General features: G+C 33.2%; 1 protein-coding gene across 7 annotated transcripts in view; it reads right to left on the bottom strand.

Annotated features, from left to right (window-relative positions):
* The window catches only part of TBC1D5 (TBC1 domain family member 5), a 164354-nt gene that overhangs the window by 94126 nt on the left and 43166 nt on the right, over nucleotides 1–27062 (bottom strand). For all 7 annotated transcript variants that reach the window (XM_076482280.1, XM_076482319.1, XM_076482265.1 and 4 more), the window contains 3 exons: nucleotides 26065–26145; nucleotides 14911–14978; nucleotides 5636–5738 (listed from right to left, as the gene is read on the bottom strand). In XM_076482280.1, coding sequence (XP_076338395.1) covers nucleotides 5636–5738; nucleotides 14911–14978; nucleotides 26065–26145 — 252 coding nt within the window. The remainder of the gene's footprint in view (nucleotides 1–5635; nucleotides 5739–14910; nucleotides 14979–26064; nucleotides 26146–27062) is intronic.

Consider the following 27062-nt stretch of genomic DNA (forward strand, 5'->3'; position numbering starts at 1 on the left):
CAAGCGATTGAGCATGTAAACGAATGATCATTTTGCATCTTGGGGCAGGAGAAGAACATATACTTGAGGAAATGCCTGTACCCAAAACAAAAATAAATGTGGATCTTGGAGTTTGCTGGATTGAATGTTAGAGAAAGAGATTGGTGTTGATGTTGATTCATAAACCTTTTTAACCATGGAGGTCAAAAAACGTTTCATATAGTTTGAGAATGATTATTTTGGAGGCATAAAGAGATCCATCTGCACTCCAACTATGATGCCAAACAAGGATACTGCAGCAATGCCAGGGTTTTGTGAGCACTTTCCCCAAACACCAGCATCAGATACAATGTCCACAACTCCTGTTGAGAACATCCAACACTGGTACTTGATTGGCCTTAGCCCAAATGGAGCAGCTGACTGACCTTAGGGGGGCCACTCCAAGGCCACCCATCTACAGGAATTCAAGGCCAAAGTGGTATGTTAGGGTTGGACCCCTCCACCACCAGACTCCTCTTCTCCCCTTCACAGGTCACCATGCACAGTAAACACACAGGTGCATATTTAGATCCCAGAAGAGGTAAACTGAAAGATCAGAACTTCCCTGAGAGGTACCCTTACCATGTATACAAATCCACACTGAAGGAGCGAAGTAATTAAACTATGTAGTTGGTCCTTTTATGATTTCTCAGCTTCTGTTGTAAAAGAAATGCTCACTGTACACAAAACATGTGAAAAACTTCACTGTATTACAAAAATATATTCACTGTAAACAGGGTTTCATAGTGAGCAATTTCATTTTTAGATGTCAATGGAGTTTCAGAGAGACTTCAAAGAATTGTTCATTTTAAGCAGTTCTTCACTGTAATGTTTGTATTAATAAGGTTCAACTGTATATTCCATATCGATATAAACATGGCTAAAAAGAAATCACAATTGAAATGTGTGTAAAGAAAAGAGCAGCAGTAATTTGAATATGGTAAGACTTGAAACTGAAAATAGGTGTTATACAACAAATGAATACAGAATTAATCGACAAACCACTGATGGTGTAACAAATGAAGTAATTTGGATTACAATAAAACTATATAATTACTAGCATAAATTCTTGAAGCCCCATTCATAAACTTGAGGTTCTGAGAACACTGCCATTTATGGAACTATGAAACACTGCACATATTTTATGTCGGATCATTTGGACTGGACAAACATTAATTGCTTCTCTTTTGCATCTATGTTTGTGCTAAGTGTTATATCAACAGCTAAATGAACATATGATCTTCCACCATGTTGATGACAGTTGCTGACTACAGAAGATGAGGATTCACTCATGGTCATTACGAATGAACTATAAGAATTCAAAAGGTGATTTAAAATTTTGAGCCGATGACAAATATTTAGTTAGAATAATACCAAAAAATGTTTAAGACCACAGCTGAAACTGAAAATAAACAATTTTTGTTTCTCATGCCTATGGACACATGTAATCAAAGTATGGATATCCCAGGAAGTTCCCAGCATTCAATTTTTAGTGCAGAAAATAAAATTTTGTGTGCATAATATACTAGGATTTTCACATTTTTTAATATAACAATGTTAAGAAATTATTTAATATTATTAGAAATATTTAAAACTACCTCACTGAGGAAATTTCTATCACAACTGAATGACAGATAGTGCAGATATAAGCTGTATGAAGGAAATATACTGAACTATAGTGGTGATAATAAGACAAAGTTGAGAAAATTGGGTATGGGAAAATCCTAATGTAGTTAAAGTATCAGAACCCCAAACTTAAAGTAAAGACTCAAATGTATGAAATTTGAAAAAGGGAAAAATAAACAGGAGATAAGTCAAAGTGTGAGAGAATGAAAGATGAGGAGAAGGAGGCATGCTAACACTGAATGTAATTGGGCCTGAAAATGATCAGTATGAATTCAAATATCATAAGAAAGAGGGAAACTATGTAATTCAAATAAGGAGTAGAGTGAAGGAGTAAAGAGAAAAATTTATATGACACAGGAGGAAGAGATAAAAGACAACATACCTGGGAAAGCATGTCTACTGAGGTATTGCTGGATATTTTAATGCCTTGAATATTTATGTATAATAAGGAGAAGTGTGATACAATGTATTTACAAAGCTAATGAGAATATATTATATATATACATATTATATACAAACAAACGGCTTAAGCATGTGCAACCCATTATCACCAGTTCTAGCCAATATTTTTATGACACAAGTTGAAACACAAACAATTAACACAGCATTACATCCACCACTATACTGGTACAGATATGTAAATGACACAGTTGCAGGATTCACATCTACAGAACACACACTTAATTTTTTCAATCACATTAATGCTATACATCCCAACATTAACTTCACATGTAAACAAGAAGAAATCAATCAAATATCATTTCTTAACCTCAAAATTACAAGAACTGATACACATTTTAAAACAGAAATCCACCAAAAAATCACCCATACTGGACTACACATTCCTTGGGATTCAGCACATGAAATGAAACAAAAACTCAACATATTAAGAAACCAAATAAACACAGCCATAAAACTATGCTCACCAGATAAAATTAATGATGAATTAGGCAAAATAAAACAATACTTCATCAACATCAATAAGTTTCCTCCACAATCCATAGAAAACATTATACGCATATACCTAGACAGAAAGCAAAATCAACCAACAAAAGTAAATGTATCTCAGGAATAAAAAAATCACGAAACCATATACTGCTGTATACCATATATTCCTGACATCAGCAAACAAATAACCAACATTTGGCAAAAATTAGTAACAAAATATGACATTCCAGTTAATACCAAATTTATTCAAAAACCAGACACAAAACTGAGGTCCATACTATGTAAAAACTACACTGACAAACACCACACCAACATTATTTATAAAATACAATGTGATAACTGCCACGACTTCTATATTGAAGAAACAAGTAGAAAATGGAAACCAGATTCAAAGAACATAAAAAGTCACCTTCAAACATGCTTTCGAACACTGCAAGTCAAATAAACACAGCATAACCACAGAAAACACTCAAATACTAAATAAAGAAACAAACATAAGCAAATGCAAAATTAAAGAAGCCTTACTAATACAACAACTCAAGCCCAAAATAAACCAATATAAAGGAACACCTTTATATCTATATTAAAAATAATATAATAAATAATAATAACAAAATAAATAATATAGAATTATATATTCAAACATCTAAGCACACCCTCTACATTCCGACACTCAGTTACACAACCCCTTTCAAACATGTGGTCAACTTTTGGTCAGTTATCTCTTTCTGTCTCTGTGAACCTGACAATGACCAAAGAAGGTTGAAATGTTGTTCGCTCTTCTACGTAAAACATTTTCTCAACCCAAACGAGCCTTTTTTATATATATATTTTTCTCTACAAGTGGGTTTTCTTGACATCACTGATCACAAAATATATTATTGTCATAGTCAGTATATGCATGTTATGTGTAATTCAGTATTGCAGAATATGTTAATTGTTGTTGGATAACTATGTGCTAAATATATAATGATATATATATGTACACCAATAATCAATTTAAGAAAGGATAAACAGCAAAAGTAGAACTTCCTACTTAGTTAAAAAATTAGTTAAAGAGAATAATATTAATAAAATAATTGTAAATGTTGACTGATATACAGATGGAAAATGGAAACAGAGGTTTGGTGATGAAACTTTCTAAATGGTGAAGGAGTAAAGTATTGCTGAATATTTTAATTTCCTCAAATATTTGTGTGCAGTTAGGAGAAATTAGATCCAGTGAAACATAGACACAGAAGTATGAGAAAAATCATTATATAATGAGGATGACTTAAGAAGAGAAACATGTAGAGAAATTTTCTGCTTGCGTGTTTATACTGTAACAAGCGAGACAGTCATTTGATGAAATATCAGTGATAAGAATGCGAGTATAGATACAAGAGAAGAGACTGCCGATTCACTGACTCTATCTTCAACCAATGGATAAGATGTTTTCTTTTTGTTGTTAGATGTTGCAAACGATAACAAGAGGGACAACCAATCAAGTATCAGAACCACTTGAGAGTAGTTGTGTACACTATTTGGCAGATTGTGATAATACTAAAGAGAAAGTTGAATAAAACCTCATGTAATGAGTAAAAATTCAGTTCTCCTGCAGCTAGAGACTGTATACAGACTCCACACCAGTTATCCTGCAGAAGTTGTACCCAGACCTTACATCAGTTCTCTCAGCTACTTCTCAAGCCAACCATGAATACTAAAATAATGAGTATTCCGACTATTTCTCACCAAAACTCATTGCCATTATTCTTAAACATCAATTAGCACAGTGAAATACCACAGAGTTGATGAGTATAAATAACTGTCAAATATAAATGCTGATGTTGGATATTTATTAAAAGGTTTTAATTTTGGAATCTTGGTCTCAAATTCTTTGGTATCTGTGTGTTCCATTCACCTATTGCACCTTCACTTTAAATATATAACAGTGTAACAGGTAGCAACAGTCAAAGCTTCAATGGTTAAGCTGAACCACCACTGGGCCTGCCTCAGTTACACTATGACAACACAGGAAGATTGCAGAACATCAAAAGCAGTAACATGAGACTGCACTGCAGAGAAAGGAGGTGAGAACAGATTGTCAATATCATCATCCTCATAATTAGGTTTTGCCAAAAGCAAGATATCCTGTTATGGTTTACGAAACAAGGCAGACTGCAAATAATTGATTACAACTCAATGCAAACCAAGACCAAAATACCTTTTTCAGAAATAGCAGAGCCCTAAGCCACTGTGTAGATTGTTCAACTGTAGCAATTATTCAAGACTGAAGTTGTTGTGGCAACAATGAATTGAAAATTGATGTTGTTGAAAACTATTTTTAAAAATCCCACAAATTAAATGATCAAAAAACAAGAAAGCAACAAAATTTTCAATAAAGTTTGCAAAAAATTTAAAAAATGCAAAAGAAAAAACACAACTGCACACTGGAATGCCAAATCAAGTTGTGATGATATTATTCTATAGTATACAGAGAGTCAGTTTACGACTGTTTGTGGATGGTTGTCCCATGCTCATTTGCAGACTGTAGTTCAGTTATACCACATGTAATAAACTGAGGATAGGTGGGAATATCAAGGATAGGGCAAACAAAAATTGTCCACATGGAGGACAGCACAAGTTGAGAAAAAGCTATTTATTATTATTATTATGTGAAAGGAAGTAAAGTAATATGTTAGAACATGAAGTTTCTCATCAAAATAAATATGCTTATGATTTACTTAATATTTAATGGTTAACAATGCTTCCTAAAATATGGTAATAAATGAATGCCATTTTTATACAGTATCAAAGGTATGGAATAAAGCATATTGTAAAATTAAACATACTTTTTAAAAGCTTAAATTTTATTATAATTTTGATCAATTGAGATAAAGCATATGATAATAGCCCCATTTATTGTTTATACAGATTAGTAAACAGAAAAGTACTTGGAAGGAAAAACGTTTTCTTACAACAAAAACCAAAATATTTTTTGAACATTATTCCACTTAAATAAACACAAATTTAAAAGGAAATAAACTTAGAAATAACAACTCACCTGACGATAGGAAACACCTGGGTACTCTCGAGCATATGAGAACAAGATACTGACCATCATGGCTTGGATCTCTTGTATATGAAAGAACTCAATTTCTGGAAAACTGTAAAGAGTACAATGACCAAGTTAAGCAAGACAAGGTGGTGCTATATGAGTGGAACATTCATTGTTTACATTTTTAGAACAAAGATTTATTTAAAAAAGGTATTTACTTTTGAAATATCATAAGCTTTTTCTTGTTCAGTTGCTTTCATACAATCAACAAACATGTTACTTTAGATTCCAAATGCCCTTCATGGAGTGTCTGCATATGCCATCTTAACCAAACTTTCCACTTTCCCATCTTCCTTGTTTGTCAGGAGAATGTATAAAAGCCCTGTTTTCCCTTCATTAGTTAAATTTCTTATTTTACAGTCATGCTGATACAATATGTTCCTATCATTTGTGGGAAAATGTAGCTTGTAGGTAATTATCTGGTTCAAATTAATTTTAATAAAAAAATGTACACCCTCAAAATAGGCAAACTCACCTCTGAAATACTTAAAGCCAGGATACACACACACATACAATAAAACAGGGGAATGAAACAAATTTTCATAAGGAACACTGGTTATAATAAGCAAGGTTCACAGGCAGGAAGGTAACAAAACTCACACCACAAAAAATTGAATTAAGTAGTTGAGCAGAATTTAAGCAAATTCCAGAATTGGAGAAAAATTAAATGGACTGAAACCGTAAAGAGTATTTACAAGAGCACAACAGCCTCAAGCATACTGGATGCAAGAACACTTAAAGAGATTCTTCTCAGGAGGGTACTCCACATCCTGGACAGTCATTTGTAAGATATGTATATATGATGGTCAGCCAGTAATAACAGAACCTGTGAAGCCATAACCATTCTCAGTTAACATCACAAGCGTTGGAGTAACAAGCATTAGGGTCAGAAAGCAAACAATTATTCTATGTCTATTGTGGAAGAGTCTTAGAAGAGAGAATCATTAATAACTGAAGACTGGACATATTCCTACTCTGAAAAGGCTAACCAACTCACATAGCTGGCTTAGTAGGTGGACACAGAGAGAAAATAAAAAAGACCTAAGCAGACCGAAGATCAGTGATGTCGAGAAAACCCACTTGTAGAGAAATATTTACGTAAAAACGACTCGTTTGGGTTGAGAAAATATTTTACGTAGAGGATATAACTTTCCTGAGGGAATGAATGTTGTACAAAAAGAGAAAATGATAATTCTCTGTATAGAAAACAATGAAATATAATATGTCATTTTAAAGATGAGAACCTTGGTTATAAATAATATATTATTAAATGTGAGATAAAATTATTAACAGATCCTGAAAGACAGGATGTGACTGGTGGATGTGGCAAGAGAGGTCTTATTTTCTATGTTATAGCTCTATAACCAAACAAAACTGAAGGCTATAAAAATTATGGTTTTTCTGAGCAATGTCAATATTATAGTGAGCAATTTACATTATGTTTGATAGTTAGTAAATGGATGATAATTGATTTAGAGAAAAGAGTATGCCTTGAAAAAAAAAATGTCAAATTTCTTACGCTAAGGGAAATTTAGATTTGTTAATAACATTGTCTTATAAAATTAATAACTTAAAACTTATACAATATTAAAAATGTATTATCAGTTCCTAAACTTGGTCTGGTTTTTCCCACTTGCTACAGTTTTTTTATACTTTAATGACTCTTGGCAACATTTGTCTCATGAGACTCAACCATTGTCAATGCACCCTCTATGTTGGTTTTGAATACAAGCACTTCATTCAGAAAATGATATCATTTTTTCAAGACTGACTCCATACCAATCTCTACCACTAGCTCTTAGTAGGGATGAAGGGTGGGAAGCATCAAAGGAGGTAATTTAGGAAAATGTTAACTTTCACTACATACAACACAGCTCCTCTCCCATTTAATACTGGAATCTCACACTGGGAAGGTGTAGAGATTGGCGAGTGTATTATCCATACAGAAAACATCTGCATAGATCACAGATGTGTGAACAGAATATTAGTATCCTAGTGGGGGAACTACACTATATCCAGAACAAGTATGCTGTTCACTCTTAAATTGATTCCTGTACCAAGCACAGAATTGTACAAGTGATCATCAATACAAGCCAACACCAACAAGATTGTTTGATGAGTGGATCCCAAAATGTAGCCACACAGTGACATGATTCAAGCCACAGGAATCACAACAAAAAAGTAAGCAACACTTGAAGTAGACAAAACTTCTCCACCTGGAGAAGCATAAAGTGCAACACCCTAGACTTGGAATAACAGGATTGAGTACACCTTTCTCAATCAAAGGAAACGAAATTAATATTGTCTGGGATTATAAACACTAGTTCTCACTGCCCAACAATAAGGGCTACATTCAACTTGCCCATGGATTTATAGGAAGGCCATGGAACAAATTATGCTCAACCAAGGATCTCGGATAGTACCACTACATTTTTGAAATTATGAGAAAATAATGGACCCTCTTCCACCAAAAATATACTGAATATATGCTGACTAAACAGAAATGTCATACATACCCAAACTAAATAGTGGAGCATCATATCTTAACTCATATTATGAATATGCACACTCACAGGCTGGTGTCACTTCTACAAACATCTGGGAGACAGATCCAGGGACCCAGGTAGGAAGACTTCCAACTTCACCTTTATCTTTAAGTGCGTAAGAGATCACTCTTAACACACTGGAGGAAAAGCTTCTGTCCATCACCCCAGTAACTAAAAACCAGATGTGGTAAGGACTCCCTACCTCTCTTAGTAGACTCTGGGAGGTAATATACACTTGAAATTCTGAGGAACAGTGCTCTGTAGAGTACAACAGGTGAACCAAGTTCTTTAAATATTTAAAAGCAAACTGACCTTGATTCATTCAATCTGATGATCAGCAGCGACAGGCAGGATTGCCTTTTGCTTTACTCATAATAGCTAATGAGTGGCAGTCCAGCAAGCAATACCATCTGGGCAACTTCTTAGCAGTCTTAGAGAACATCTCATTTCATTAGAGCCTGTTTCAACCTGTATAAAGTATATTGAATTAGCGATTCCTTGTGCAGAGTTGGTTTGATAAAAACACACCTGTCTGAGCAATACTCACTACAGAGTGATATCCTGTGAAAACAACTTAAGAGATCCTGAAAAGTAGCAGTGAAAAGACTAACTCCTCCATCAATCTAGCTGAAATGATTAAGATAGCTAGAGGGAGTAGGCATAATACCTCGAATGAAGAGACTGCTGGATCAGCAAAAACTATGAAATAAAAGTATTGGGGGATGTCCACATACAAGCCCATACAATTCAGCAGGCAATTTGACCAAGCTGCTAAGGACACAGAAATGTCACATATGTGATTAGATATGGCTCACACATGAATCTTTGCCTTAAGAGAGCACAGAAGAAAAGTCATTGTCTAAGATCTCTAATGGCACTACAGCAGGCAATAAAACCTTCAAGACTCTCACTGAATATGACCATAATTGAGATCTGATTGGACATAGAAGTGAGAAATGATCAGATGAATAGGTGAAAAGGACTTTTAACTCCTTTCATATCTGGTAGTGTATTTAATAAGAAGAACTCATTTTGGGAGGTAGAAAGAATAAGAAAGTGGTCTGTAGACAAACAGCACAAATCACCTCTGCCAATGGTGTCTGTAAGTTAGTTGCTATTAAATATAAAACTTCAGGTAAAGGGGATACATGGCATATAAGAGTCAAGAAACAAACAAATGGCCTATACTGTGATTTTAACACACTTGTAAGGTAACTGAGATTGTCATTTGCAACCAAGGATCCAAAACTACTTGAGGGATCTGAAGAGTGCTGGTAACTCAAAAATTATATTTAGTGGCAATAATTAAACAGTAGTCAAGAAGACTGCCTTCAAAAGAGCAACTGTGGAAGATGCAGAAACCTTTGCCAAAGAGCCAGGTCAAAAAATGAGTTATGGTTGACACTTCTGCCCAAAATTGGATCAATATCTTCTCAATACATCATTGCCAATGTGCATATCACTGTCATTACCTAATGTTCATCTTGCAGTAAGCAAAAAGTGAGACAGATACATAGTAACCTTAAAAATGAAACCTCAATATGATGTGAAAAACTGCAGATCATAGCAGAAACATACAAAAGAGAAATGGGACAAGTAGACACACTGGAAGGTTCTGAAGAACCAAAACCCAAGATGTAGCAGCCTATTGATATCAACAGGACCTGATAATGGGTTGGAATAAATCATATTTAGTACTTTACATAGCATATGAAGAGAAGAAAATGCCTACAGATCCAACCCTATCCTGCCCTGATGGAATGCATCCATTCCCAAAACCCTAAAATGAACTACTGAAGCTCAAATTGCCAGTAGTTGGGTTATTCAATGAAAGGCTAACCCACCAATCAAAGTTGCAAAATTAGAGTCAATCCAACAGAACCTTGTGATACTGCATTTATTCTGTCACGAAAATTAATGATGATTGAAACAACTGATCTGCCACCACAGGCATCACCTGTGGAATGTGCTGAGCTAATAGGGTGATAAGACAGGTATAGTTCCAAGAAAGGAGGTCCAAAAATCAGAATTGGCAGAGTGAACCTGAGGGTCTTCCCCTTGATAAACCCAGATCATGATTCATTCATTCCCTGTTAAATAGCAAGGAGTAAAACATCACGGGGGAAAGTCTTTGTTTGTGCATATATCCTGGAATTCCTGACTGTTAGTATATGTACCCCATCTGTAAAAAAATGGAACTCTGAACACAGTGGTAGGAGAGGAAACCATATTGTACTAATGTCTAAATTTAATAACTATTCACAACCAAATAATGATTGTGACTGAGGAAATTTAGAAAACTAGTGAGTTGATGTTTATGATCACTTGGTGGTATAAAGATAATTAAACGGACCTCTTGTGCTCTCATCTCAAAAGTATAATAGATTTGAGTGATGTTCACATTCCTAGAATAGAAAAAAAAACCTCTGTGTCATGTGAGAGGGAGATATGTATATGAGACTATCATCTTATTACATATTGAACCACATAGGAGTTAACTGAGCCTGACTAAGATGAGGTGAAACTAAAAAAAAATTCAGAATGATGACATATGGAATTAAAGCAGAGATAGGCCCTGAAATAAAGACTGCCTCATTTCTCAAAGCAGAATCAGGATGTAAAATTCTGACAACTGATAAGATAGTGCTAGTCAAAACCAGTCATTCATTAAATATTGTGTGCATAGTGCAATGGAATTGAAGTAATGATAAAATTTGTACAATATTGCAAAATCCATGTGAAGTCAATGTGAATCTGAAGGTAAAAATCCAAAACAACAGTACCTGACCATTGTGCACAACATATGCTGACAGTGGTAATTCTCCACCACTATGGCAGTGTGCTGATAGGAGCCAACTACAGCAAATGTGGACAACCATAATTCCAGATTGATGAATGAACAACTTGTGAGCCTTTGAAAATCTAGGAATGGATGTAAACAAGCAAAATCAGCAACTGGACACCAATTTCCTGTATGCATAGGCCCCACAACAGACATGAATAAAACCTCAGAAAAACTAACACAACTCACTCAATATCCCCAGACCAACCAAACTCTGACAGCCCTACAACCAAATTCCAAATCCTGATGACCTGCAAGAGATGGAACTCCACAGGTTAGGTAGATAATAGAGGTGAAGATATAAACCAAATCCTGACTCAAAGACCTGCAGTGCTTCTAAATTCATGATTAAGGTTACTGCACATCCAGAAATTTGTGGAGCTGAACCCTCGCAGATGCTGAAGGTATACAATAATAGCACATGCTGCTGGAGATGTGATTGAGCAGCAAAATTCTTGGACACAGTCAGAATTTATTTTGGATCCCAATGTACCAAAAAAGTTCATGTTGGGGGTTTGGACCCACAAATAGAGGTGGAACTATGACCTCTTGTGGGAACTGATGAAATTTGAAGCTCCAATGACAACAGGGAAGATTGTAGAAGCCACAAATTAAATTATTGAGCATGGTAATAAGGGATCCAGTTTATCATCAATGAAGTTGGTAATCCTAAGAGTCTTTCAACAAAGTAAAGTGAGAGTAAAACAAAATGGTGGATTTTATAGTGGTGGAACTGTAGACTTATCATTTCATCAGGAAGCAAAGAATTATTCAAGTTAACTATACACTTTGTCTTATAACCATGAAATTTGAGGAACAGAAGTATTAGTTGAAAACCTGAAAATGCTCCCAACTGGTGGTGGTAAGCTAAAATCATTAACATATGACATGTTGGATGCAGCATAACTGTCTCTTCATGTAATTGAAAATAAGCCTTCCAACATGAGCCACAGTATCTGTAAGGAGAAAAAAACTAAAAATTCGCAGATCTTTCATCATCAAGTAATGTGCAGGCTCAGAAGCAACCAGGAAAATGCCCAAAACATCACACATTCAAAAACACCAACAGAAGAAAACATTAAAGTGGCTCCCTCTTTGTTTTCATTAAAGTGGCTCCCTCTTTGTTTTCTCTGTGTAATGTAAAGACAATATTGACTATCATTTATTAAAACAGCATTTTACAAGGTAAAGTAAACTGTTTTGTTAGAGCAAAGGAAATCAAATCCTTTACACCAGTGCTGCAAGTCAGTAAACTTATGAATGTCTAACAGGAGGATTGAGAAAACAACAGAATAAAAGAGAAGGCACAGGAAAAGTGAATCTAAAGTCTCTCCAAAATGTTGAGGATCACCTTCATTTGCAGTCTCAGTGCTCTATCACAGGTCTGAACATATGTCTCCATCTCACTACCAATATAATCACTGACAGTCTCAATCTCGACCCAATCCTATTATTATTATACAATGTTAGACATCAGAGGGAGATTGAGAGAGACTATTTTCACCTAATTCTAGAAATAATAATATAACAATTTATACCATAAGTTTGGTTGCCAGTTGGAAGAAGAGAATTTTTCTTTATTTTTTTAAAAGTATTATTATTATTATGAAAACCAACCACAAAACTGAAAAATCCATTAATAATGCTCTGTCAAGAAAAAGTGATGCATATATACAGTACCAGGACAGAGGTGCATTTATGTAGGTAGAGAGTATCACAAGAGAAATATTACCAAGTGTAATTGAGTGAACTATAAAATATTGGAGCAAGCAAAAAAAAAAATCAGGTCAATGCTTAGATGGGTAATGATGAAACACTGAAGACTGAGTAACAGCTACAAGTGTCATCTGAGGTATGTTTTGGAAAAATTGTTTAATACCATCAGTTTTTATTTTCTCTCATTTTGTGTTTGAGATGTAAAACCAAGAAGGAAAAAATTATTTCTTTAGTCACATCTCCCTTTGTCAAAGTTCTGGTGTCAAGCTCTATCTTAACAAAAATTTACCCACTTCAAGGATCAATGACTGATATAAAAAAAATATGTTCATAACAACAGAGAGACAGTTTATATGCATCATCTCTATAATTGTTAAACATTATTTTCTACTTAGTTTTATTTTCTAGTTGTAGTTAATAACACAAGCATGTTAGAGCTTTTTCTTGTGTCATCTAAGTGGGAATTCTCTTGCAAGCATATAGATTTTAACAGAAAAAGAAGGTTAGGTTTTGTCTAACCAGAACACCCAACAGTTCAGTTGTTTCCTTGTCTCAGTTTTGCGTTGAGCCAACAAAGTACAAATCTACAGGTCCCCTGTATTTCCTCGTAGATTTAAAAATATATATATATAAAACCTTTAAAAGCATCAATTATCTTTGAATATTGATGAAAGAACCCACTAGACCAAAAACAAAAACCAGCAACCAACAATTTCCCAGTTATCTATGACCATTTCCCAACCTGGAAGAGAAGAATCATTAAAAAAATACAACTCAAGATTGATGGGAAGAAGACAACTTCCCATCATGGTGTAACCCATTTTAAGCAATCAGGTTGAATCAACTTCTGAGGGAGGGAATAGAATGACTGAAACCAGAGGATCCCAAGCAAGATTCCACTGATCATGCAACAACCACTGAAGAGCATGCACATGAACATAATTCATAATTCAAAGATGTCAACAGATATCCTTGAGTAATATTATAGTATCATCATGTAAATACAATGGCCTTCAGTAGACCACCATATTTACAAACTACACTACATCTCATAAACCAATTAAATTTTGAATTATAATTTTTAAAAAACGTAAACCTTTAATATATGCAATTTTTAAACATAAATAACACGTAGTTAACTCAAATCTAGAACTAAAAACTACATACAATTTAACTGTATGTCTAACTGATATATTTCTAAGCAAGAAACAATGCTAATTGCTAGTGAAAATAAAAATAGCAATAATGGTAAGAGTGAAGTATTTTGTACAAAATTCTGCAAGCTAATTTTAAAATACATATTGGGAGATTATAGTTCAAAATGAGCTCTTTCTATCGACTATAAATATCTACATAAATATGTAGTTACGTGCAAAATCATAGCTTACAATTTACAAGTCTGTGTACACAAATTGGAAACCATGAAATTTATTTCTTCTCACAATTTCCTCTAAAGCACAAAGAGCAATTAGCCTTGTTTCTCTCTGCACAAAGATGGCCAGTGTGTGTGAAAAATCATTTAAGTCATACAGACTAAATGTTAAGACCTGTACATGCTTGTGCATCATGGGACAATAAAACCAAAGATAAAGATTTTTTTTCATTAATTTAAAAATAAAAGAATTCAAACAAAACTTACATAATATAAAACACTGAATAATAATGCTGATTTCACTGAAATACATTCATTATAAATTTCCTAACCTAAATTTTCAATGTAACTCAGTAAAACCTCATGATAAATGCAGAAAAGGGTGCCTGTAAGGGTTAATTCTCTTAAAAAACCACATTCATGGAACAAGTAGTTCAGATTGCCAAAAAATAATACAAACAAAAACAATCAAAAGAAAGTTTTGTTTCCTTACACACTCAGACCCACAGCAGAAAGTTGGAAAAAAGCCAGACAAGAACTGACTTGCAAGTAGAATAATGGGAGCAACATAAAATTAGTTTGTGCATTTTTTAAAAATCCAGTTTGTGACTTAAAGATACTCACTCAATGGGATTGGAAAAATTACAATTTCTGAACATACTTATAAAGAAAATGCTGATAAAAAATTATTAAATAATTCTAAATAATGAAAAGTACAATATATACATATGGTTTTGCAGCTTACGTTCGTATGACATCTTGTTTTATTGTTGTTTTAAGTTCTGTGTCTTGAAAATATTGATTCCAAGGACTCTGTAATGAAATACATAAATCAGTCAAAAGTTGTACCAACTTAACTTTTGTAGCATTCAAATTAAATAACTGCATTTAAATTTAAAAAGAAAATGAAATGAAAAATTAATGACTAACATCTTGGTTCCTTTTTGTCAATAAATAACAAATATACAAATATTCTGAATTATTAACACATCACACACTTCATTCATAACAAAATATGAAAACCTCATTTCAACCAGTATGCTAAAGTAACTTTACAAATGAGGATACCAGTAAAGAGAATTCAAAACCAGAACAATAGGTTGTCTATACCTAATTAATATGAATTTTTTAAGGAAAAAAAATTAAACAAGATGCTATTAAATTTTTTCCATAACATATATTACAGAATAATTTAAAAAGGAGACAGTTACCAATCAGATAAAAAAAATTTGCTTCCTGATGTTTTGATAAAATGCCTATCAAAACAATTTAATTGGCTATGTGTTACACTATTAACCATAACCAAAAGCATTTTACCTAAAAGATATTACTCCTCTCATTTATCCTCAAATATTTAATCAACTTTGTATGTACATTAATATATTCCATTATCATAATTTTTCATGTAATTATTACAAAAACTGCACTTTACAAAAAATGCTTTCTCTAGATGCATAAATATATTATAAAACTAAGCCATCCCCAATTAGTTAAAATTACCAGTTTAATACAGATACATTTTTCAGCATTACACAGTTTGGCCATAATTTATGCAATTTTTATTTTACAACTACTAAAATATTTCTAAAGATATAATTTTCCTATACTGAAAAAATATCTGATAAGTACTCATATCAATCTTACATAAATAGTCATTCTTGTTCATTGCTGCCCTCCATATAAAAAAAAATGTTTTTATAAATGCTACAAGCCACAAGCTCCCATGAATGCTATAATTAACTAATTGCATCTCACATGTAAATCATCATGGGACAGCCCTCCACCAGTAAGTACGTGACACAAATTCCTGATGCACAACTCAGTCTATTAGATTCTAGTGAACTATCACTTTTGAGTTTTGGGAAAAATGGAAACACTAGTTCTTAGATAGGAGAAGGTGTGGAAAGTATGAGAGCAGATAATTATCTATTGGAAATATATTTTTAGTATTGTAAAATTATAACTTCCTGTACAGTACATTACCTCTCACATTGAATAATTAGAGAAACTAGCATGAGAGAAGAACAAATAAGCATTCCATGTCCAAACAACACCATAAAAAGAGTAAATTCTCACAGCAGAGGATCGTATATGGGAGATCACACCACATCTGTACCAAGTATACTCTCTGCCCCATGTGAAAGTTGGTGTCACAGATAGGGGTAGGAAAAAAAAAGGAAGAGTAAATCTGTATGGGAGAGAGCAATGGTGAGGCAAGGATAAAAACTACCATATAACCAATTTCAATTCCATAAAGTACTGAAATGTGGGTGAAAGAAAAAGAATGCACTCCTAGGTATAGAGTGACTATGACATGACAAACTGTATATGGCAAGTCATCCGTATCTAAAACCCAAACACTATATCAATATCCCATTCAGGAGGATGCAAGTGGTTGGACAGTGGTAAGGACTTCCATGCTGCACTGGAATAAAAAAAAAGGGAGGGGGGGGGAGAAAAAGAAGTGGAAAGTCCAGAGGAATGTCAGTATCAGGGGCAGTGGAATGGATGACCATGAAAACCCTGTTTTGAAAAGTTTACCACATCTGAATTATTCAATTGAAGGTATGGAAGGAACGAGCATAATAATGTTATAACCATTCAATTGAGAGTAGGGCAGTAATGTTATGCTTTTATAGATGTCCTCCAGTCTGATGAGAAAAACATGAAAACCTGAAAAGTCATTAATAACTTTAAAAAAACAATAACACTAAGTTTAACAAAAAAAAAGCATGACTGTAGAGTACTGCAGAAATGTTTTGATATAAGTACTGTTAAATGAGAAGTGATTGTATAGTAGAATCAAATAAAGGGAGTCGCACATGTCAGGAAAGTGTCATACGCTTATTGGTAGAGGGTTGTCACATGATGACTTACCTATGAAACATAGATGAACTAGTTGATTATAAGGTATGTGGGAGCTTGAGTTTTGTGGAATGTGAAAAAACGTTTAAGCAAACAGAGAGAAACACTGAACGAGAATAGCTATTTACATGAGAGGAGGTTAACCTGAAGATGACCTAAGAAAGTTAAAATGTTCTTCTCTGCTTTATTAGTAAAAGTGTTAATACCCATACCAGCTGTCCTGAGGTACAAACTCATGAGCTATTACTTTAACAAGGAATAATAGGATTGACCTCTACATTATAACCCTTCACAACAAAAGAGTGAGAATATTTGGCAACCAGTTCCAATTCTCTAACCTACAGATTATGAGTCATACACCCTAGCTACCAGAACAAAATGTTTAACTATCCTCAGCAAAGTATTATGTCACTTAAATGATGTTGTACTTTGTGACATAAAAATACTAACTGTAACAATGACTAAGAAAATTACTAAGTTGGTCTATGGTAACTCTTAGCCTAGTTTTCAGATACTGTAATAACCGTGTAATGCACGTCTGTCCAAAACAGAGCCAAATTTTTATTTAAAGATTTTAACTTATCCTTTACTACCTTTTATAGTCCCTTTGTAAGTGAAGGTACACCTAACGTATCCATGTGATTCACTGCCTAACTGAATTTATCTATGTATCACTCAACACCATGTGAATGATTCTGGTTTGGTGTAGTTGTGTTCATATAAAGTTTATCTCAAGAACTAAGCATATATAGCACAGAATAAACATTATATGAATACAATTATATTAAAGACACAATCAATCACATGGTGTTGCACAGCACATAAACAACTATACATAGATGATAAAGAAAAAGAATATCTTAGGTGCATCTTCACTTACATAAGGACTATAAACTTAACAACACATGCAATTTCACTTGACAGAGGTAGAGGAGAACAATATCATCATGGATATAAAATTAGTTATTACTTTATAAACAATAATTTTCTAAAATTTGTAACAGAAATTACATCAACAGCATTTTCCTCCCCAGCTTTTTGTATTTAAACTGTAACTATATTCTAGTACAATATGATCCAGCAATTTATTATTTGGAAGCAAAAAAATGTTGATTCCATACTTTTTATTCTTATTATTGTATTTTAATTTTTATTGCACTTTAGATTAAAAAAATATTTTGTAATACTATTAGAATAAATTAGAATATGAAGGAAGAATTTATTTCTGTTTATTTACACATTATTATTAATATAGGGAATGGTTTTCACATGGTCTGTGAAATCACAAATTAAGTTAATTTCTTTCCTTTTTTTTTAGTTTCATATCTGTTATTTTAGTTAATATGCATTGTTTACTTTCTTCTTATTGAATATTTCCTTTCATTAAAGCCTAGGAGTTATAAGTTGAAGTCCTTGTTTCTAATACACAACTGTTAATATACTTTCAATGAACATATACTAGGGACACAGTAACTGTAATTTATTTATTTGCAACACACTACATCCACTTCTTAATAATATTTAATAGTTTTTTTATAGAATAATCATTAACATGCATCAGACACATCAATTATATTTTAATACAAACTAAAAAAAATTCAAATTAATATAGTAATAAACTTCAAATTAACTAAACTAAATTAACAACATAAAACCTGTGGTGTTCACTTTTCTTTATCATATTAATATGCATTCTAGTCCTTTAGATTGTTGTGAAGTTGAAGTATATTTTACAATTTTATAATAGTATATACAATTATACACAAGGTAAGTACCAATTAAAAAAACAACAAAAAACTCAACAAACTTTTCTTAAAAAACACATTATTTGAGGGTATTGCATCTGTGCAATACTGTTTGCTTTAGATTCTTCACAGCTGAATCCTTCCACAGAGAAGATCAATAATTACATGCACTTCCCAAAAACTAAATATCTGCTTATTTTTAAGAAGTTTCAAATAAATAACAGAAAACTTTCTGTTGTGAAAACATGAGTAAGAAATACCTACATGTTAAGGCATTTCTCTGAAAAAGGAAGCTTATTACTTAGCAACAGGATTAAGTAAGAGACATGTTGCCAAATGTATTGAACTGAGGGATACTACACTTATTTGCTGCCAGTCTGGTTTGTTTTGAATTTCATGCAAAAATACATGAGGACAATCTATGAAAGTCGTCCCTAATTTAGCAGTACAAGACTAGAAGGAAGACAGCTATTTATCACCACTCACCACCAACTCTTGGGCTACTCTTTTACCAACGAATAATGGGATTAACCGTCACATTATAATGCCCTGATGGTTGAAAGGGTGAGCATGTTTGGAGTGATGGACATTTGAATTCATGATCCTCAGATTATGAGTCAAGTGCCCTAACCACCTGGCCATGTGAGGCCTTTGGCTGCCTGTAACTCATCATATACTTGAGTAAGGAAGCTTATTATCCCAATACAATAACAGGTAGACAAACTATAATTTACAAGCATAAAAAAGAGTTTCATCGATTATGAAACATACTACATTCTTCAACAGAGAACTGGTCTGTCACAGAAGAGTGAAATAAAAATAATGAGTAAAAAGGGTAAACGTCACCTCCCTGAGTGACTAAGGGAGGAAAGTTTGGTCTGGAAAAGAAACATTTTAAGGTTGATGAGAAGGAAATGGGACAAGTCACTAGCATAAAGGTTTGCAAAATAACAACCACAAGCAAGAATTAAAAATAATATCTGAAGAAAAAAAAGAAGTTTAAACTTGCCAATGGCTCAAAGAGGTTCTGGTAAGAGCATGTAAAATGACACTGAGATATCAATCAGGCATAGGTACAGATTAAATGCATTTATGGAAAAGGAAGAACTGGAAAAAGCAAAAAAACAGTGGAGAAAATAAATTGGGATATCAAGAAATGACAAGATCCCCAATAAATGACAAAGATAGAGACAACTGAATCCTGTCAAACAGTCTGTTACAGGTGAGGGAGATGTCCAACTTTAGAATGATCATGACTACAGTGGCAATGGTTAGACAAACTTCAAAAGCCATACACCTCACACAAGTAGAAAGCCATGGAGTACTAAATGGCAAAACCCAGTTCAACATTTGACAGATCAGATTAATTCAAACATGAAAGTAGATGGACAACATCTTGTAATTGAAAGGAGACATCAGAATTTGAAACAATGGTATAGATAATAGGCAGGGAATGAGAGGGTGGGGTTGTGAAGTCACATAAAAGGGGAAACAGCAAGAGGAATACCACCAAAAGAACAAAAAAAAAGTGTTTTAAGACAAGGCCACGCCTCAAGGTAAAGGCTGGAAAAAGGAGTGAGCATGTTGACAAGTATAATACCAGACCTTGTGGAAAGCTGCAACAGCTAGAGCCAAGTGACGGTAAACAAATAATCAGATAAAGGGAAGAATAAAATTGAGAGGATTGATTAGGGAAAGATGAGTGAAATCCCCAGTTGAAAACCCTAAAATGAAATGTGGTAATAAGAGGCCATCGATGGACAGAACACGGCCACACCAACAAGGAGTCTACAATTCAGTATGCAGAATACTCAAGACAAAACAGGCAAGGAAACTAACCCATTAATAACTCACCTAATAAGGAAGGTCCAGCAATGGAAAGCAAGAGATCCTTAATTGCAGTCCCCAAGACAGTTAATTTAGGAAAACTAAAAAGTTGTTGAAACTGAACATAACATAATTAAGTGGCCAACTACAGTTAGTAATAATAGTATCCTCTCCTGAAGTTTAAGTGTATGAATATGGAGAGAGGACTCTTCCTGGATCCATGTGCTAAATGTAAAATAATTATTCAGGATTGCTCCCTACCAAGAGAGGGAAATATAGGTGTAGGTTTAGTGTGGATGGAAGTAATGCAACACAGTTGGTAATATTTGATCAGTACATCCACCCATACATACTAAAATAAAGGAAGGGACAGAAGAATAACTGAGGTCAAAGAATTCCATAAGGCATTCCTTTCAATGCAAAAAGACCAATGAAGAAGGCACATATGAGTAATACTCAAAGAAACAAGTAGCCACCATGAAGTCATGGTCACCAAACACAAAACCTCACATGCAGCACAAGTAAGATAGACATGCATCCTAGTGACCATAAGTTCCATAGTTTTCAAACAGATGGGAAAAAGTTGATCCCAGCTAAAAATGAGTTGAAAAACAACCCCAACACACACACACACACACTGAAGATATTCAATGGGAGTGAGTAACTGTTGAAAATAGAGATTGCCACAACCTCTAAAATAAATTGAACAGAGATGGGAGTGAAAGAAAAAAAATAAACAAGATGAAGACAAAAAAGGAGGAGGGAAAGAGAATTGGAGAGAAAACCCATGTAGATAGAAGAGTGTGACAATAGGAGCACAAAGTGTGGTAGCTTGGTACCCATGAGATCTGACACAATGGAAACACCACCAATAAGCTCAACTAGTCTGACACCAGATACAAGAAGAAGTTGTGAAGTGGAAATCCAAAAATGGGATTTCTGTGATGAAGAAAAGGAACAATGGTGAAAAATAGGGTTTGGGAAAGTGTGAAATCAAAGTGAAGAAAGTGAGGATCAGTGCCAGACAGTCCAACCCATGGTTCAATTAAATAAGGAATATGTTCAAACTTCACAGTATATATAGGCAAAGGATTAATAGCAAAAAAGTTAAACTTGGAATAGGTAAATGAGCAAAGAATGGTAGAAATAGAAAGGCAACAGTGGAGAAGTGAAGGTAATAAGAATCATCCACAAAATTCTCTGGGGTATGGTAGAGTGCCTTAAACATGATGTGTAGAGAGGAGAGTTAAAATGTAAAAGTTAAAAGTAAAAAAAGAGTCAAGCAAAGCCAAGAGTTTTGACTACCAAAAGGCAAAACTGATGCAATAGATTACTCTCCCTCAATTGACAACTCCAAACATCACAACTGAGAAAAAGGATTCAAAAAGAGAAATAAAAAAGAATCACATAAAACACTGACTGAAAATGTAGGTTGGCCAGTAATGGTATATAAAATGCATTAGGGTCAGAACTGGGGATAATATTACACAGGAAAAAAAAAAGTGCAAACTGATAAATTAAGGCCTAACAATGCAAGAAAGTCAAAAGTTACTCTGCAACAGTAAGAGATGTTCCCAAAACCTAACCAGGTTATGATACAATTTAATTCATCCATCTCGTTCTCCCCCATAAATAAGAAGGAATGTAAGAAAATTGGGTTGGAGCTGAAGACATAAAGGAACCCACTCCACTCTCCTCTTCACAATGGCAACAAGGTCATTCCTAGGAAGCATGCCATCATAAGCCATATTTGCACAATTTTACTTGTGTTAGGAAATTAGCAGTCACACAAGTGGAAGAAAATGTTACAAGAACTAGTTAGTGTTCATGATTTGAAGAAAAAAATAAGAAATTAACTTCTTTAAGGAACACAGTTCTCATTAAATTGACAAATTAAAAAAACGGTCAATGTGTTCAGTGTCTAGGAACAGAAAAAAGATCATGAGTTAAAAGCATAATGGGAGCTAGTATTGTTTGCCTATTGGTGAAGGACTTTTACTGCACAATAACATAATTGTGCAGTAGTGTAAACCACAAGAAATCTAGTGAGTTTAAGTGGAAGTTGCCAAAAGGCTATTGCTGTGCAAATATTTAAGGGGAAGATAGTTTTTCTCTGTGAAAAAGTGTTTATCATCTTGGAGTTTCACCTTTACCTGCGATTGCTGAGACAAATCAGAAAATCATTGTTACTTGTTTTTTTATCTATTATATGTACAATACAAACCAATAAATTAAGTAGTATTTTGCATTCTTTTTCGAAACTTCAAAATCTTGTATTTGACATTATCAGCTAGCGACTGCATTCACACCCCATTCAAATGTTTCTTGATTATAATGTTAAACATGCTAAAAACTTTGACATTTTTCAGAAAATTACTATTATTGTGCTCATCCAGAAAGTCTGATGTTCCTATAAGCAAAACAAATTTGATTTAACCATTTTCAAACTACCTAATCAGGGCTTAGTTTCATGATTAATTACTAGCTAATGTTTTTAAATTGATGGTTTGTTCTTTTCCAGGACATACTTGTATTTTTTCACTTGTTTAAAAGTTCCCTAAGATTAGATAACATCTTCAGTTTGCTTAATATTTTGTAGATTTTCTTCCAGTTATTCACACTATCATCAGTTAAGATAAACTGTGCTAAAGTACAGAAATACTACCTTCTATGTCAATTTGTACTGCTCTTACACAGAGAAAAAAATATAAACTATATTAATCACACTTATTCATACATTCAATAACAAATTCTTATAAAACTGTATAAACATAGAACCTTCTAGTAATGTATCTATACTCAGTGATGTCGAAAAAACCCACTTGTAGAGAAATATATACGTAAAAACGGCGCGTTTGGGTTGAGAAAATTTTTTGAGAGAGAAGTGACGTTTGACCTTCTTCAATCATCGCCAGGTTCACAAAGTTAACGATGACTGAAGAAGGTCGAAATGTTGTTCACCTCTACGTAAAAAAATTTTTCAACCCAAACAAGCTATTTTTACATATATAAATGTATCTGTATTGTTCACCTGGCAGAGGCATATATGCATGCACATAAGACTAGACTCTGGAACTTACTACATGAATAACAAAAAATGACCAAGCCTCATAGTTCTATACACATTATTGTAATTAAATGTACTATTTATTACTTCATTAATTTTTATAAAAATGTAGAGGCATCATAAAGTACTATGGTATTTGATTATACTATATACTTCTGTCTTTTGGTTATACTATAGCATTTATTCTGTATACATGCAGGTTTCACATAACACAACTGAAAAAAAATGAATTTCATTTTAGCTGCATTGTTTTTTGTTATTCTCTACAATATAACATCTGTTACTTTCCGTAGTAAAGTTTACAGTGATACTATATATTGTGAAAGAATATTGACAGAAGTTACCTTCAGTGGTAATCCAAATAGTATCTCAAGATTACGGCCTCAACTATGTTTGAATAAGAATGGTTAGTCATGTTCATAACATTAGTTGATCAATAGTTTCTTGTTAGTTAAAAATATTAACTAAAATTACTAAAATCTGCTCACTTTTTAAATTACTTTTTAGTTTCTTTTTTTTCTTTCTCAGAATAATTATTCAGAGGTTCTAGCATTAATCTATAAAAATGCTCTAATCAAATTTCCTGTTATTAAATGGACTGCTCTTAACATTCTTAAGTAAATTTAGTTTAGAGATACTATAACTCACAACCTGGAAAAAGTTGTTAACCTTTTAAAGGTCATTATCTAAAAAGCATTTTTATATTTTATTTATTCAAGCCACCAGTAAGACAGAAAACTAATGATAAACAACAGTTCAGAGTAACATATAATGTTTCTTTAAAACATATATGACAGATGTTCATTATATTAGGTTGTTTGAAGAATAATGGCAGATTTTTATATAAATATGTATTGGGATAAGAAACCTATCTTTTTATGACTTTATATATACCACTGAAAAACTAAAGCTTTCTTTTATTCATCAGTGTTTTTATTCTTTTCTAAAATTTTATTTCCAATATTTCAGACCCTTACAATTAATGACAGAAAGAAAGTTGCACATCATTTTTTTGCATGAATTCAAACTTGGTCATAACGCATCGCAAATAGCTCGTATTATCAACCAAGAATGGAGCGAAAGAAACACCTTCGAATGTACAATATAGAGATAATTCCAAAAGTTTCATAATGGAGATACGGGTCTTGAAGATAAGGAGGGCAGAGAATGTCATTCTCCTGTTGTTACTGGCCAACAGAGAACATTAGTGGAAAGAAATTCATGCCAACTCTTTGGGAAATGGCACAGGAATTGGGTGTGGGTATATCCACAGTTTTGGACCATCTCAAGCAAACTACAAAAGTGAAAAATCTCAACAAGTAGGTTACACATGAACTTAGTGAAAAATCTTAAAACTAACAGATTTGAACTGAGCTTTACACTAATTCTGTGCAAAAGAAATTATCCATTTCTTGATTGAATTGTCACCTGTGATGAAAAGTTGATACTTTACGACAACAAAAAAGTGATCTGCATCATGGCTTAACTGTGACAAAGCTTGAAAACACTTCCCAAAGCCAAAGTTGCACCAACAAAAGATTATGGTCACTATATGCTGTTCTGCAGCCAGTATTATCCATTAGAGGTTGCTCAACCAGGGCCAGAGGTTTACTGTCAAGTATTGGAAAAAAATGCATAGAAAGTTATGTGAAAAAATACCAGTTCTAGTCAATCAAAGAGAACCAATCTCGCTTCATGATAATACTCAACCACATGTTGCTCAAATCATGCTTCAGAAGCTCAAGGAATTGACCTATATATGAAACATTGCCTCATCCTCCTTACTCCCCAGACTTTTTCAAGCATTTGGATAACTTTTTAGAGGACAAAAGACTCAGGAACAGAGCAGAAGCAGAGAATGGCTTTAAAGAATTGTTCAGTTCTAGAGCTTCAGTTTTATCATCATGGCAAAAATAATCTTGTTTCCCGTTGGCAAAAGTGTGTAGATTCACTAGGTTCTTATTTTCATTAATAAAGTTGCTTTTGATTTTTTTTATTTCTTATTAAAGTTAAAATTTAAAATCTGCCATTATTTTTTGAACAACCTAATATTAATGTATGCTAAGCATATTGCATATACGTACATAGGATCCACAGAATAAACATGAGCATTTCAGAGTACAAACGAAGAGGGGCTAAATTATCTTTCAGACGTTTTACACCTTTATCAATCTCTGCCCTACTTTTCCTATATTACAAGAGACTGTGGTGACATTTGATACTTGTAGATAAAATATCTGCAACCCTTTTAAAACAATAACACCATTATAAAGAAAACTGAGTATACAAGAAATAAAAATAAATGTTTGTTTTTTTCAGACAACAGACAATTAGACCTACAATGTATCTTTGGAATATTATGCTTATTACAACAGGTATATAATTTTACACTTACTTCTAATTCTTGAGACAAAGGGTTATTGACTGCCAAATCTAATTTTGATTCTTCATGTCGAGGATTTATTTTTAACTGCAGCTGGAAAAAATATATCAAAAAACAAAATGATCATTCAATTCTAAAACAATTATAACTACAGCTAAATAAAATCAATATAGGTGTAGTGAACATAAAATAAAAATTTACATATCTAAACTGTCTTCTTATTTTTTTACGAATAAAATGTTTCTTAATGTGAAATTTGTGTTACCCAGATATTAAATATATTTTTTAACTTAGATATATAAGCACCATTTTCAGTATTCATACAAGTAATAAATTATCTAAAGTAAATGAAAATGTTTTGCTCATCAACTATGTTACACACACAAAGAAATGTGTATGGAACCTGTTAGGAAAAAACTAGAAATATTTCTTCTCCAAACATCAGGAACTCAGGATATATAAACCAAGTAAAATACTTATTTGTACCTTGAACTACAAGTAATCAGTTAATATGCAAGATGTTAAGTTTTAAACATTCATAAGACTAATTAGAAAAATACTGGCATATTAGTAGCAGGCAAGTTATGTCATAGATAGGCAAATTACACATCTTCTATTGTCTTGTATCACAAACATCTAAAGATGACAAAGTTCCCCATAGCAACTTTAAAGTTTTTAAATTTTTTTTCCACAAAAATGAAGAATAAAAAATAAGATGCTAAGATTTTCCAGAAATATCAATCATATTCATGACACACACAGGCACAGAAACTAATCCACTTGATATAAGAGACATGCAAATTTGAATACATGTACTGCCATAAATTTGCTGTAGAACTACATTACAAATTACATCAACTACCATAAAACAAGCAAACGTACTTGTACAGAGTAACCATGATAGTTAAAACACTCACTGGTTCATATTGCATTATAAAACCACTCTACACACTTCACAACTAACTCGTATATATAACCTACTCTTGAATATTCTAGAAACTTCTTGTCAT

The sequence above is a fragment of the Tachypleus tridentatus genome, chromosome 2, assembly GCF_004210375.1.
Source record: "Tachypleus tridentatus isolate NWPU-2018 chromosome 2, ASM421037v1, whole genome shotgun sequence".
Classification (NCBI taxonomy): Eukaryota; Metazoa; Arthropoda; class Merostomata; order Xiphosura; family Limulidae; genus Tachypleus; species Tachypleus tridentatus.